The sequence below is a fragment of the Hippopotamus amphibius genome, chromosome 5, assembly GCF_030028045.1.
Source record: "Hippopotamus amphibius kiboko isolate mHipAmp2 chromosome 5, mHipAmp2.hap2, whole genome shotgun sequence".
In the NCBI taxonomy this organism is placed as follows: domain Eukaryota; kingdom Metazoa; phylum Chordata; class Mammalia; order Artiodactyla; family Hippopotamidae; genus Hippopotamus; species Hippopotamus amphibius.
In genome coordinates this window covers 105,499,118-105,515,167 of record NC_080190.1, presented here as the reverse complement: position 1 = coordinate 105,515,167, position 16,050 = coordinate 105,499,118, and the positions used below count along the sequence as shown (strand labels likewise).

General features: G+C 36.2%; 1 protein-coding gene across 1 annotated transcript; it reads right to left on the bottom strand.

The window, feature by feature from the left end:
• Positions 1–4,270: 4,270 nt before the first annotated feature.
• FABP9 (fatty acid binding protein 9) lies at positions 4,271–8,408 on the bottom strand. The gene is made up of 4 exons (XM_057736578.1): positions 8,318–8,408; positions 5,132–5,304; positions 4,612–4,713; positions 4,271–4,446 (listed from the first exon to the last, which is right to left on the bottom strand). The coding sequence occupies exons 1-4, from the start codon at positions 8,388–8,390 to the stop codon at positions 4,396–4,398; spliced, it is 399 nt and encodes a 132-aa protein (XP_057592561.1). The 5' UTR covers positions 8,391–8,408; the 3' UTR covers positions 4,271–4,395.
• Positions 8,409–16,050: the final 7,642 nt, after the last annotated feature.

The window sequence follows — 16,050 nt, the reverse complement described above, 5'->3', positions numbered from 1 at the left end:
CAGTAGGAGCACTGGAAATAACCTGGTGAGTGAAACAGCGACAATTCCTGCCCTTATACTCCAGTTAGGAAGACATGAGTTAAACAGGCATTCAGAGACATTTTAGAATATCCAATTATTATTTTTCATCATTTGCAGATGGAGACAATGAATGACATTAAGGAGCCAATGAACCATTTCTATGTAGGAAGACACCTTTTGTAATTTCTTAGACACCAGATACCCTGAGACCAAAGGTCTTATTTAGCTTGAGAACTCACCCACCAGGGCATTTGGTGACCCTCCAGACATTTGACAGAAGGTGACAATGGCAATTCAGGCTTGACAGCTTCCTTTTTCATGTTTCAAATAAGTGTTTTTCTCTCATCTTAAAAATGCTAAGATTAAAGTTGCTTTCTTAATGAAAACCGTTTCTTGGAGCTTTCTCAGTCACCAGTGGGTATTTGATCTTTTAGTTACTATGGTGACAGTTGCATGATGCTGCCCAAAGGAAGTTAATAGCTTTTCTTTTGCTGAGTGGCAATAAATAGAGGGAAGAGGTAGTTTGTGATTCCTCCAAACAGTACGACTAGCTTTGTTTTTACAAGACTTGAACATACATGGCGTTTTTTTCCAAAGACTGGTCTAAGATTTCACATCATTATTCCTAATAGAACACCTGAGAACTGGTTGCTTATTCACTGGGGAGGCAACCGAAGACAGAATTTCTACATTTCAGTGTTTTTCTCTAGTCATTACAGTATATACTGAGTTGGTCACAGTTTTTTCTCTTCCATTGGCATTTCCTCTTAGAGAGAAAGCAATATTAACAGCATTAAAATAGATCATACTTTTCAGGCATTAGCACAAACAGCCGCAGGAAACAGTTTTCAGCACCTGGCCATCTGCTCCCTTATAGCCTATGAGAGAAAGGAATCCCTCAAAAATAACTCACTTGCAAAGCATAGTGAAAAGTGTGTGGGTGTGTGTATATATATGTGTGTAGCTTTATTTCATAAGAAACAGATGTTCATTGGCTCTTTAATGTAAACTCACAAAAATTCAGATGATTTTCTAATCATGTGTTATCCAGGTTGCCTACTTTATTTCCCAGATTCTGTTTTACAAAATTTTTCAATAATTGAGATGGTATACAGGTTTTGATAGAAAACGTGTTTTACACCCACACACACACATATATGTGTGTGTGTATCTAGTGTGTGTATGTATATACATATATATACATGCACACACATGTGTGAACATATATTTCAGGTTAGGTAAAGTTAGATCAGAGAATCAATTCATGTTTAAACTGTATGACACCTCCTGTTCTGTCATGGGGCTGGTGGTAAGATAGTCCCTCCCCACGCTGTCCCTCTGCAAAAATTACACAGGATCTAGATACTAAACTTCAAAGTGGACAGACTGTATTTTCCTATAAATACTTTAAATAGAAATCTTAAGAACCCATAACCTGAGGATTAGGTTATGTCCTGGTTTCTTCATCCTAAGTGTCCATCTATTTTCTGTTACTATCTTTGAAATAGTCAGTTGTCTCTTCATGACTATGAAAGCATGTCCTTTTACGTTTGTTGCACTTTTGTGCAAAAATATGAAACTTAAATATACCAAGAATGTTCAAAACAAATTACTTTTGTCAGTGGTTTACTAAATAGTATTGGGTAGCGAAAAAAGAAATCTTGTGAGTTATTCTTTGATAATAGTATTAATTGTGGTTTTAGTGTGGTTGATCTTGGGATAGTTAATACTTTCGTACAAACTTCAGTGTGGATTTAAAATACAATAGTTTATTACTGTTATTCAGTCTCAAAATATTCAAAAATAAATATGTATTTTCCTTTATTGTTTATAAAATCCACGCTCATTTCCTTTACTTCAAACCCTTTCGAAAAGTGAATAAATATTGGTTTTTTATTGCTTAACAATGAAAAGTGTCATTATTATCTTTTTTTTAATATAAATCCAGTACAACTTGACAAATACAACATGTTATTTACTTACAAATAGATATAGCTTTTTTTTCAAGATTTTTTTTTTTTTTGATATGGAGCATTCCTAAACTGAACCCGCTAGAACATCGCGTCTGCTCTATGCCTTGGTCCCTTGGCCCGAAGGCATGTGGGATCCCAGCTTCCCAACCAGGGACTGAACCTGCACCTGCTGCATTGGAAGGTGAAGTCCCAACCACTGAACCACCAGGGAAGTCCCAGATAATGACTTTTGAAGGCAAGTCAGGTATACCAAGAGACTTATCATGTGAATGTCCTTAGTAAAGATTAATAATTCTAAGTATAAATGTTAATTAATTTTTTTCTTACAGAAATTTTGGCATGATTAGACTGAGGATAAAAATAAAAGCAATAGGGTTTCCAGATGCCTCTGCTACTTGAAACATCAAAAGGCAGTTGTGAACGCCATCTCTACCTCGTTGCTGTTTGCCATCACCTAACACAGTATTGAACAAACAGTGATCACTGAATAAGAACTTGCTGAATGAGTGATTTCCTCAGGAGTAGCGTGTTTGAGTCTACCTACTAAAGACTCTACATCCGGATTTTATTTCTCATTGAGGCTGTTTGTACTTTAGCTGTGACATTTGTGAGAAGAGAAATGTCTTGAAAATTCAGAACTATATTCTTTTTAAAATTTTGCCTCCGTAAAGCCAAAGATGTAAATGGCTAATTGCCTAGTGCTTTTTAGGAGAATACCCTCCTCCTAATGGTTGTGGAAAACACTTCAACCCTTGATCTGAGTTATTGCTAAAGTGCTGTCATCTGCAGCCCCGTTGCCAAGACCATCCTCTGGTGAAGGAGACATTGGCTTCTGCACCCCTCTGTGCATAGGATGCTACCTTGGGGGTTGAAAGCCTCTTTGACTTCTGGAGAACAAGCACAGGTACATTTTGTACACACTTGAGTCCTTTAGGAAGCACAGAGACAAATCATGGGAGGATGACTGTCATTGCCTGCCTCTGACAGTTGAGTGGCTACTGCCAAACCCATCACTTCAAGTGCACAGCTGTAAGCTCAAAGGTCTTCAGGGTTTAGTATGATAGCCTAGTTCCTTTCCTTGGGCAAGAATTTAGTTATTGTCCCAACCCCATGCTCAGTCCTTTTGTACATTACTCTTTAATTTCACCCTTACTAAGGTGACATACCTCCCAGTTTGCCTAGGACAGTCCCAGTGTATGCTTGTTGCCCAGGTGTAATTGTTGAAAGTGCCCCTTTCCACTTTTCACTTCTCACCCAGTTTAGATGACAAATTAGCACATATTAAACACTACCCTCAGGAGTTATTTTTGACCAACTACTATCTGGTTTTAAGTTTAAGTTGCAACATGAGATTTACATAATTCTTCCTCTTTTTCCTTTTCCTCCTCCCACTGCTACAAATGCTCTCAATTTTAAAATTTTACCTATGTTACTCTGTTTTGCTCTAAGCTCTGAGAGTAGTTTCTAGCAACAGTACTTGGTGAAACTAGTAAGGGACTTTGTGTAGCTCTAACAATTATATTCCTACTAGGCATTTAGAAATTCAGGAGTGGCGTTTAATAAAATATCATTCTGCAAAGACTAAGTTTAAGAAATGATGACAGATGCGCTAGCCTGATTATTTTAAATGAGTTTATGGAAAAGTAAGATAATGATTGTTTTAAATGTTCTTCTATAATAATTCAAGCAGACTGTATAATGTCCAGACTCTATTTTATAATATCTTTGTCTCTCTCTCTCTTTCTCTCATCTATCTATCATCTCTCTATCTATCTACCTATCATCATCTATCTATCTATCATCTATCTATCTATCTATCTACCTACCTACCTATCTATCTATCATCTATCATCCATCTATTATCTATCATCTATCATCTATCTATCTATTATCTATTTATCTATCTATCACCTATCAACTATCCTCTATCACCTATCATCTATCTATCATCCACCTACCTTATGTACTTTAAGCAGGGCTAGCCTTCTACAAAAATACAAAACAGCAAAATTGTTTTTCAACATCTTGCTGCCCAAAGTCGCTTCCAGTGATTATAATGTATCTCCCTTTGAAATCACATGAATTTCAACAGAGCACACTTTAACAGAATGCATTAACGTAAATGAATGGGTCCTGGAGGAAATTCAATGACTGCAGAAGTCAGGTGTGCAAAGAATAAAGGGCACTCACAATCACACCAGAGACAAGTAGTTTCTTGTCTCACCAGTTTATCAGATGGTCCCTAAACCTCAAGATTACACAGTTCCAAAACAGTGCTTAATTTGGTTTTATTGAGCAAATTTATGTTGAGCAATTTTTTAATCACTGGCCCTAAGGCACATCTTCTTGAAGTCTCAGTTTCCTGTTAGTGGACAAGTTTTCACTGATGCATGCAATTTTTTCATATCTTTTCATAGATTCCAGTGCTGACAATATTGTTCATAATATATTCCTACAAGCAAAGAGGTATCTATTTTAGAGTTAGTATATGACAAGTTAAATTTGCTCTGTCCCTCTTTCCCCAGGTCCTCTATTTGAGATACAAGACAATTGAGTAATTTGAAAGGCATGCCTCAAATAGGAGCATCTAAAAATATTAAATTTAGAGAAAACTCACCACTACCATTTTTCCATCTATAATTTTTCTTTTAATTGTTGTCTCTTTGTCAAGCCATTTTTGGACATGAATCATTGAGCCACCATCTAATGTTATGATGCTCTATAAATGCAGAAAGGAATCAGTCAGAAATAACAACTCACTACATTCTAATCTACACAAAACTAGATATCTACTTTTAACCTTCAATTTTGAAATTCTTTTCTCCAAAATTCTTGTATCAGTTCTTGTCCTAATTTAATACCATCACACTAGGGAAGTCTCAAGAGATTATTAAAGTAATGCTCTTTTCCTCCAGGTAAGCAATTCCTAAATTATTTGTGAAAAATTGTTCTATATGCCCTTTTATACAATGACAAAGAGAGATCAGAGAAACAGTGAAAACATGTTGAGTTTTTGGGCTCTGAATCATTTGCAAAAGAAATGACTTTAGAGATGTAATTAATCAAATTAGAATAAACCATGCCTAACCACATTTTAGAGTGTTCCTGATTGTGGACCAGAAAGACTTAGTTCTTACCTTCACTTTCCAGTTATCTACTGTGGTTTCATCAAATTCTTCCCCCAGCTTGAAGGAGATCTCAGTGTTCTTGAAAGAACTTTCTGTTTTGATGTTAACCTTATCCCTGTTGGTACTAATAGTGATTTGTGGCTTTGCCAACCCTGCAAGGTTCTGGACTGCAACACTCACTCCTGTAGAAATGAATGAGAAGAGAACCCAATAAGCGGAGGAAACAACACACCTTCTTAAGAAGTTTAGGAAGAAGTGCTAACAATCATTTTGGAAAGCAATTTAAAGATGCTCAACATCACTAATCATTAGAGAAATGCAAATCAAAGCCACAAAGAGATATCACCTCACACCAGTCAGAATGGCCATCATCAAAAAATCTAGGACTAATAAATGCTGGAGAGGATGTGGAGAAAAGGGAACGCTCCTGCACTGTTGGTGGGAATGTAATGTGATACAGCCACTATGGAGAACAGTATGGAGATTCCTCAAAAACTTAAAAATAGACCTATCATATGACCCAGCAATCCCACTACTGGGCATATACCCTGAGAAAACCGTAATTTAAAAATATACATGCACCCCAATGTCCATTGCAGCACTATTTACAATAGCCAGGACATGAAAGAAACCTAAATGCCCATCAACAGATGAATAGATAAAGATGTGGCATATATATACAATGGAATATTACTCAGCCATAAAGAGGAATGAAACTGAGTTATTTGTAGTGAGGTGGATGGACCTAGAATCTGTTATACAGAGTAAAGTAAGTCAGAAAAAGAAAAACAAATATTGTATGCTAACACATATATATGGAATCTAAAAAAATGGTACTGATGAACTCAGTGGCAGGGGAAGAATAAAGACACAGATGTAGAAAACAGACTTGAAGACATAGGGAGGTGGGGAAGGAGAAGCTGGGACAAAGTGAGAGAGTAGCATTGACATATATACACTACCAAATGTAAAATAGATGGCTAGTGGGAAGCAACTGCATAACACAGGGAGATCAACTCAATGATTGGTGATGACCTAGAGGGGTGAGATGGGGGGGGTGGGAGGGAGGTTCAAGAGGGAGGGGATATGGGGATATATGTATAAATACAGCTGATTCACTTTGTTGTACAGCAGAGACTGGCACAACAGTGTAAAGCAATTATACTCCAATAAAGATCTAGAAAAAAAAAATAAAAAGAATGCATCCTTCCCCCTTTGAAATTTTGGATAATATGCCATATTTTCTTCAATGCTCTCTGTGACAGATGGATGGAGACAAACCTCCCAATCAGAAGATACATCTAGTAATTACAGTTGACATTTGGAAAGCTAAATTCACTGTTTGAGACAATTGTGCTTCATCTAAAATCTTTGAGACTCTTACACTTCATCTAAAATGTATATTTGTATGGTGTCTTTCAGTCGTATGCTTGGGCTTTACCTCATCAAGTGTTTCAACAACAGTGCAGGGGGTGTTATTATCCTCATTTTAGAGATGAGTACACCAAGTCCCAGAGAGGTAGAGAGGCTTATTTTAGGTGATGTCTGGTAATTAGCGGAGCTGAAATTTAAACACAGGTTTCCTAATTGTCGAAAAATCTTAGCACAATTTTTTCTTAAAAAAAATGCAATTTTCAAAGTATCTAATCTACTGTAAAAGAATATGGCTTACGAAGTCCAAGCTTCTCTCTTATTTGCAGATAACATTCAGATCTGGCCGAGTAAAGAGGAGGTAGGCAAATTGGACAATTTGGCTGACAGCCTGGCCCTGCTGTTCAGGTTGGGGACTGTCCGTTGTTTGACTCCTGCACGAGGTGGGCAGAAGGGCTGACTTCCATCTCTTAGTATCAATATAGAACCCAATCTCACATTCGTATTGTGGGTGGACGGGATGCCTCTGACTACAGAAAATCAGTGTTAGACATGCATCACAGAAGAGTGAGGAGTGAGGAGGTTAAAGCCTGGGTTCCAACTTTGCCACTTGTTAGCTTGGCCACATTATTTCCCTTTTCTCAAAACTTCAGCCTTCTCAATAGTAAAATGTGAATAATTATAGTGCTCACCTCATGGGTGTGTTGCAGATTAAATGATAGGACTTAGCATGGTATTGGCACACAGTAGGTACTCAGCTGCTCTTCCCTCTTGCACTCTGCTTAAGACCAGCTGCCAGTCAAAACATGGCTGCTTTTGCCATAAGCCCCAAGTTTCTTAGATGCCCTCAAATTTATTTATTTATTATTTAAAAAAAATGTTTTAAACTGAAAACAGGTGAGTCTATGAATCCGTGAAGAGATAGGGAAACATGTTTTTTTTTTTTTAATTTCTTCCTGTGAGAGTTTATACTAAAGAAAAAGAAACTAATGTTACATTATGAGCACATTGACTTCTTCTTATGTATTGATCATTTCAACACATTTTTTTTAAAAAGATTAAAAAATGTTTTGACCTTAGTTTATTATTATAAGGGAGGTTTCTCTTAATTAAATGTTTAAAATTAATTAAATGTTAAACAATTACTATTCTTCTTGCATTAGCAGAGAATGGTTTAGTTATTATAGATCTGAACCATTATAAATGATGTTTATTCAACTTAAGAACTAAAGTATGCATAGGGTTTGTACGTCTGAGGAAATATCTAGTGGTAAGAAATTCCATGAGTAAAAATGTTCTATTTCTCCAATAAAACATTTGAAACTCTTCAAAATAATGTTAATAAAAACCTCCCATATGCATCAGAACTCTAAAAATTAACCAAGAAATTTTGTTTGTTGCTATTACTCTTTTGAAGTTACAACTTAAAGCAAACCTTGAAACCAATTTAGTTGATAAATTTAATCATGAATAGGTATTACTCTCTATAATGTGGAGCTGGGAAAAGCTATTTAAGGAAATGACCAAGCTAAAATAAACTCTATCATAGGGGTAGGGTGAAGTATTTTCTAAAAGGATAAATAATTTAAATATATAGATAATAACTAGAAGGAAGTATCTGTGAGCCTAGTATTCCAAAAAGACATAATTATTACTGGTAATAAAAAAGTAAAAGTAGACACATAAACTTTGTTAACCTCATCTGAGTATACCCTAGAATCATGAATGAACGCGAGACTGTAGCAAAAGTCATTGTAAAGTACAAACCCAACCACATCACAAAACGCATTGCCAGTTTCCAAATCTTGTAATGGTATTTCTCACCCAATTGTTTCATGTATTCATCAAAGTTTTCACTGGAGACCATCTTCCAGGTTCCCAAGAAGGGCTCAATCATAATGGAAAGCTTGCTGAGAAGAGGCGCTCACAACCAAAAGCCAAAGAAACTTAGGAAATACACTGCTTCTAGGGTCTTAATTTAAAAGGCATCTTCATCATGTGACTTTTCTGAAAGAGCCAATGGGCAGCAAAGATTCCAGGTACTGGCATTGACTCATTTTATTCACCTCCAAATAAACAAACAGAAAATTAACATGATAAGTTGAATATATCAATGATTATAGCTTCTAGCAAACAGATTTATAACCTAAGAGTCACTTGATGAAGATTAATTGTGGAATGGAGACAATTTTCAATAGAGAGCAGCACTTTGTACTACGAAGGCGGAATCAGCTCTGAAGGAATATCCCAACAAATGCCTAATGAACACCTGCCTGAGGTGTTTTCCCACCTGCTATAAGGACATCCTTGCTTGGTCTACCTCAGCTGTTTTTTATTTGGACAAGTCACATTTCCTGAGTATCCTCTTTATTAAAATAATATCTGCCCCTCCCTTCCTTGCAGGGTTGATGAATTTATAGTACTTAGTGTAACTGAAATGTCTGCAGTTTTTGGAGTGAGGTGTAGGGTATTATTAATATTATCATTGTTGTTAATAAGAGATTAAGAGTAATTGTGGACTGGGAAGAAAAGTAACAATTATCATTGATGGTGTTTTGTAATTTAAACCCTAAAAGGGAGGTGGAAAATTCATACGCTTAGAAAATTCATCTTTTAGGCTTACAAAGAAATCTTGATATTAAAACATACCACTTGAAATTGTGAGGGGAAATTTTAGGGAGAAATATGGTATTTTGATATCCACATTCTAAAAGAAAAAGGCAGCAGGTAATTTAAATATCTGTGCAATTACTCCTGAAATCATCTTCTGTAACCCAGGTAACAGAAGTGAACTTTGCAGGTGAAGCCTTTACTAGGAAGGATTGGATTCAGAGGCTGTAGGTTTATATCACAGCTTTGAATTCCAATTGTTTTAAAGAAGGCTGGAAAATTAGAGTGCCAGCCACCAGAAGAAGAAATTCATACTATTATCTGCTTGTGTCAAATATTCCTTTAAGTCAAAGAAATCTTCATTCAAACCAAAAGGTTGTTTTGGCACCACGAAGTTATATCTTAAGTGGGATAAAAAATTTCTTGTGATGAAAACATATAAAGAAGATGTTTATAATGCAATATATTTATAGGTGAAATAGTTATTGAAATATTTGGAGGGCAAAACAGGGGAAGCAAAAAGAGTCAGTTTCAGGAAGCTGAGAGCTGGGCTGAAATAAGTGCCTTAGCAGTTGAAAGCATCCTCAGAGGTGATGCTCAAATAAAGAACAAGTGACTAGATCTTGCTTTATGGTTCTAGATATGTATGTATTCTGCTTGAAAGATGGCAGACACACAAGTCTGTGCACGTTTGTCAGTGGGGTAGTGTGACAAAAGTCTCCCCTTAGTCCAACCATTTTTGTTCCAATTATTCTGCCATTGGTTGATTCAGAAATCAATCCTGTGGCCCACGAGGCAAAAGAGAAAGTCAAATTTCTGGCTTCTATAAAATTCCCTCACCCTTAAGAGAGAGCCAGAGGGACAGCTCCCTCCTTGACAACATTTGCTTTCTCTTATGACGTTTAGAACTGCTGCATCCATTATGTTACCAACTCAAAGAACAGGCCAAAACTGAGAATGGAAGAGAAAGGGCAAGCACTCAAGACCACTTTATTTCTGGAATCTTTATTAGGAGAATTAATAAATTCTGTTATTATGTAAATAATTTCATGTCTGAGTTTTTGTTCTTTGCAGCTTAAAACTTCATAATTGATATGCCTTTGTAAATAACTCCACCTGAATTTAGACTCTTAAAACCACGTCCACGTACCATGCACAGCATCTCCCAGCTGTCCAGATCCAACTCAAATATCACCTCCTCTGTGAAACTGGTTCAGAGCTGGTTGATCCCTATTATGTGAGACAATTATATTTTAATAGAGGTATACTTGGGAACTTTTCTCATGGTATTGCAATACGTCATCCTGCAGATGTCCCTGATCTCTTTTATGAGTACATCAAGCAAAGAAAATATTTATGATTCACTTCTGAATCCTTAAGACAGTGCCTAGTATATTGCAGGTGCTCAGTAAATGTTTTATGAATAAATGACAAAAGGAATAAACTGTGTTTATTTTATTTTAACTGACAGTTTCCCTCATCACTGATCTTAATCTTTCTAACAGCAACGAAAGACAAAGTTTTAATACATTGTTTTCTCCTGATCTGCTCATGTGACAGGCCTCTCATTATGGTCATCAGATGGTACAGGGACTCTCAGACTCTCTTCATCTTTGCTCAGTGTTTTAACGTTACCATACATGTCTCCCTTCTCAATCAAGAAAGTTCTCTCCTAGTCCTTCCACTACCACCACTAGCCTTTGGCACCTTTGTTTGATTTTTTTTTTTTTTTGTAAAGCACCATTTCCTCCAGGAAAAAAAATTAAAATTAAAATGTACTTAATTGTTAATCCTAGCAAAGGAACTAGAATACAGTAATCTGTTATAGAATAGTTATGCATCTTATTTTCATGACAGTTTAAATACTTATTTCTCTATTATCTCATTTTTCTATGCTTCTCCAGTATCTCATTTTCTACATTAACTTTCTTCCTTGTGACATTTTAGATATTAAATACTTTTAAATGTTTTAATTTTGAGATGCTACACTCTCCATTGGTGAGGGATACTGGTGAAGTTAAATATGTACTAGAAGCTACAAAAGTATTCAGAAATATGCCTGCTAATTTACTGCTGTATTTAAAATATCTTAGCTGGGGCCACACTAGATATTTTTCTAATTTTTTATTGTGGAAGAATACACATAACATAGAATTAATTATCTTAATTACTAAGTGCACACTTCAGTGGCATTAAATATGTTCATATTGTCGTGCAACCATCACCAAAATCCATCTCCAGAACTCTTTTCATCTTGCAAAAATGAAACCCTACCCATTAAACAGTAACTCCCCATTCTCCCCTCCCCCACCTCCTGGCAACCACCATTCTATATTCTACCTCCATGAGTTTTACTACTCTAAGTACTTCGTGTAAGTGGATTCATGCAGTATTTGTTTTTGCATGTATGTGACTGGCTTAGTTCACTTAGCATAATGTCCTCAATGTTCATCTGTGTTGTAGCGAATCTGAGAATTTTCTTCCTTTTTAACACAATAATATTGTATTGGATAAGCAAAATGTGGTATTTACATTTTACTTATACATTCATCCTTTGATGGACATTTGGATTGCTTTCACATTTTAGCAATAAATGAATAATGCTGCTTTGAACATGGGTATACGTATATATCTTTGAGACCCTGTTTTCAATTCTTTTGGGTATATACCCAGAAGTAGAGTTGCTGGATTACATGGTGATTCTGTTTTTAATTTTTGGAGAAACTGTCCTACTGTTTTCCACAGCCGCCGTACCATTTTACCTTCCCACCAACATTGCACAATTGTTCCAATTTCTCCACATCCTCACCAACAGGTTATTTTCTTATAGTGTCCATCTTAATGGGTGTGAGGTGGTATCCCGTTGTAATTTTGATTTGTATAATCACTAATAATTAGCAATGTTGAACATCCTTTCTTGTGCTTATTGACCACTTATATATCTTCTTTAGAGAAATGTCTATTCAAGACATTCACCCATTTTTGAATCAAATTGTTTTTTTGTTGTCGTCGTTGTTGAGTTTTAAGTGCTCCCTGTATATTCTGGGTATTAATACCTTACCAGAAATATAATTTGCAAATATTTTCTCCCCTTCTGTGAGTCATCTTATTACTCTATTGATAATGTCTTCTGCTGCACAGAATTTTTAATTTTCTTGGAATCAAATTCGCCTACTTTTTCTTTTGTTGACTGTGCCTTTGGTGTTATATTCAAGAAATCATTGCCAAGTCCAATGTTGTGAAGCTTTTGCCTTACATTTTTTTCTAAGAGTTTTAAGTTTTAGGTCTTACATTTGGGTCGTGGATCCATTTGAGTTAACTTTTGCATACGGTGTTAAGGCTTTATCTTCAATCTTTTGCATGTGGATACCCAGTTTTCCTAGCACCATTTGTTGAAAAGACTGTATTTTATCCACTAAATGGTCTTGGCACACTTGTTGAAAATCATTTGGCTATATATGCAAGAGTTTATTTCTGGGCTCTCTATTCTATTCCATTTGTCTATATGTTGGACTTTTTTTTTTACACTTAAACATTTATTTAAACTTCTAACATATGTCGAATGTTTTTAGAACCTGTTCATATGGTATAATAGTTTTGTTCTAAAGGTCTGGTGAAAGAAACACACATTTTTGGTAAGTGTTTAAAGGAGTATAATAGAATAGCATGGGAGCTAGTTAGAACTAATGGAATCTGGAAAAGTTCCCCAGAGGAGGTGATATTATGAGTTTCAAAAGATGACTAAACATTAGAAAATAAAGGAATATGAGGGGGTAGTGAGTGGAGAGGGCAGACCAGAGGGAGAGATCAACATGTACAAAAGCATGGAAACATGAAAAAACATGAATCTTGGAGGGAAGAGGTAGTCTGATGGATTGCATGGAATAGAAATATTAGGCTGGAGATGGAAGTCAGGGCCAATCTTAGAGGGCATGGATTTCAACCATGTGGATATTAATCATGCCTATGTAATAAAAATGCAAGATAGTAAAGTTGGAGTAAGCTTCCTGTGTTGGCAAAATGGTATATGTATTGTCATACAATGATGCTGTTAGGATGTTGGAATTCTGAGAACAGCTGAAACTTCACATTTAGAATCCTTCTGTACTCTGCCCTATGCCTCTTTTCTTTCAGCTGGTTCTAATTTGCATCCTTTTTTAGGTAATAAAAGTAACTATGTGTACCATAGGTTTCAATGAGTTCTATGAGTTTCATAGTGAATTTTCAAAACTGAGGATGATTTTGGAAAACTCCCAAACTTGCAGTTGGTGGCAGAAATGAGGCTGATCTTGCATGGGCTTTTCCCTCTAACTTCATAGTTGTACCCTAATTTCTTGCTTTCGGGGGTCAGAAGCTGTGGGCTGACTTGTCAGTCTGGAATACTGTACCGTTAAACTTGCAGTTTGGTTAACTCTGGGTAGAGGCTGTAATAAAAGCTCTGGTTAGAGACATAAAAACTTTAACTAGTGCTGAGACAGTAGGGATGGAGAAAAGGGAATGGATAAAAGACATTTTAAGGATGGAAGCAACAAGATTTGGTAACTGATTAGGTGTGTGATTATGTAGGGATATGGCTTAGAGTGTAAAGGGGAAGGAACATGAGTTCTGTTATTCAGAATTCGACTCACTAACTTTTGAACATGCTCTTGTCTCTTCCAGTAGAAAACAAAACACATTAAAAACCTTCCCTTGAAACCACATCACCTCCCACCAAACTGGCCTGTGTCTCTGCTTTATAACGTAGCCTCTCTGTAATATGTCAGTCTTTATGCCAGTACCACACTGTTTTGATTATAGTAGCTTTGTAGTAAGATATGATATCAGGAAGTGTGAATTCTCAAACTTTGTTCTTCTTTTTCAGAAATGTCGTGTCTCTTCAGAGTCCCTTGAGATTCCATACAAATTTTAGAATGGACTTTTCTATTTCTGCAAGAAACATCATTGGACTTTTGATAGGGATTCCATTAAATCTACAGATCCCATATTAATAGATTCTCCCAATCTATAAATATGGAATGTCTTTCCATTTATCTATGTTTTTAAAATTTCTTTTATAGTTTTCATTGTACATATCTTCCACTTCCTTGGTTAAATTAATTCTTAAGTATTTCATTTTTTTATGAATTTATTTATTTATTATTTTATTGGCTGTGTTGGGTCTATTTTTTTTTTTTTTGCTGCATGTGGGCTTTCTTCTTAGTTGCGGTGAGTGGGGGCTACTCTTTGTTGCAGTGCGCGGGCTCCTCATTGCCGTGGCTTCTCTTGTTGCGCAGCACGGGCTCTAGGTGCATGGGCTTCAGTAGTTGCAGCACATGGGCTCAATAGTTGTGGCTCAAGGGCTCTAAAGTGCAGGCTCAATAGTTGTGGCACACAGGCTTAGTTGCTCCTTGGCATGTGGGATCTTCCTGGAGCAGGGATCAAACCTGTGTCCCCTGCATTGGCAGGTGGATTCTCAAACACTGCGCCACCTAGGAAGCCCAGAATTTCATTTTTTTTGATGCTGTAAATGAAACTTTCTTAATTTACTTTTCGAATTGTTCATTGTTAATGTATAGAAATGCAACTGATTTTTGACTAGTAAATCCACCATCAGGTCTTTCTCAGGGACAATTTCTGTTAGTTTAATTTTTTCTTTGAATGGGCCAAACTCTCCTGTTTCCTTCTATGTCTTGTGATTGTTTTGCCATTGAAAACTGGAAATTTGAATTTAATAATGTGGTAACTCTGGAAATTAAATTTTCCTTCTCCAGAGTTTGCTGCTTTTTGTTTCTGTTTTCTGATTGCTGTAGTCTGGATCTGTGCCAAGGACCAGCCTAAGGTACAAACTGAAGGTCTTCGCATGTCTTTTCTGAGCCTGTGCCTTCCCCTTGGCATGCAAATGACTTTCTAATATCCTCTGTATATGAAATTGCTTTTGAACTAAAGCCATAACTAGTCTTTTGTTATGGTTCCTCAAAGAGGGAAAAGAAAAAAATGAAGGGAAGGGGAAACTGCTGGCTTTTTAAATTTCCTGGAAATCACTTCAGTTGGGGGGGAGGGAGGGATTGCAACAATGGGAGGAAGTAAAACAATAGTGACAACAACCTCTTTGTCTGCACTTCAGTGATCAGAAGCAGCAAGCAGTGATTAGAACATATATTCCTGACATTTGGAGAACAAGATCTTCATTGACCACCTTCTCTCATGCAAGGTGTGTGCAAGCTCCTCCAGTAATATATGCACAGCTGTCAGCAAAGGAGCTGAAGTGTGGAGGATGGGTAGTGGATACTGTGCTTAAGAGCTGAAATACACTGGATTTAACCACATTTACTCTCTAACCCTTTCCCTGGAAGATGTAAGCATTTGATAGACTCCTGAGTTCCAAAATACATGAGACAGATTCTGCCAGTCCAATTAGTTTCTTGATAGGGAGACAGATTTCTAGTGCATCATACTCTGCTGTCTTCCCAGAATCATCTCCCCACACAGTTTTTATAAAATATATTAAGGTTTTTATTTTCACATGGAATTGATGCTCCTTCTCTGTTACATTCCTTACTGTATTTATCAATAGATTTCGATTGTCAATTTTATAGAGATGTAGTAGTTAACGTTCATAATTTCTGGTTTTGGTTTTTTGGGGGTGGTGATTACTTTTAATTTTTATATCATTTCAAAGCTGCAGAACATTTGCAAGAACAGCACAACTCTTTTCCACTATGTCTTTGCTCAGATTCTCTAATTGTCAACATTCTAACACATTTGGCCTCCTTTACATATATACAGGTGTACATATATACATATATATATATATACCTTTTTTTAATAATTTAGGAATAAGTTGCAGAAATGTTGCCCCACTACTCTCCAAATAAAAATCTTACCTAAGTTGCCACAGAATATCCATCGAAATCAGGAAATTAACACCAATAACAATATCATTGTTAAATCCATACTCCACTCACACC

Bases quoted from the DNA above. Each gene is read 5' to 3' on its own strand.
- FABP9 (XM_057736578.1), bottom strand. From the start codon at position 8,390: ATGATTGAGCCCTTCTTGGGAACCTGGAAGATGGTCTCCAGTGAAAAC. The intron at 5,305-8,317 runs GTGAGAAATACC...TCATTTCTACAG, and splicing joins TGAATACATGAAACAATTGG to GAGTGAGTGTTGCAGTCCAG. The intron at 4,714-5,131 runs GTAAGAACTAAG...CTGCATTTATAG, and splicing joins TAGATAACTGGAAAGTGAAG to AGCATCATAACATTAGATGG.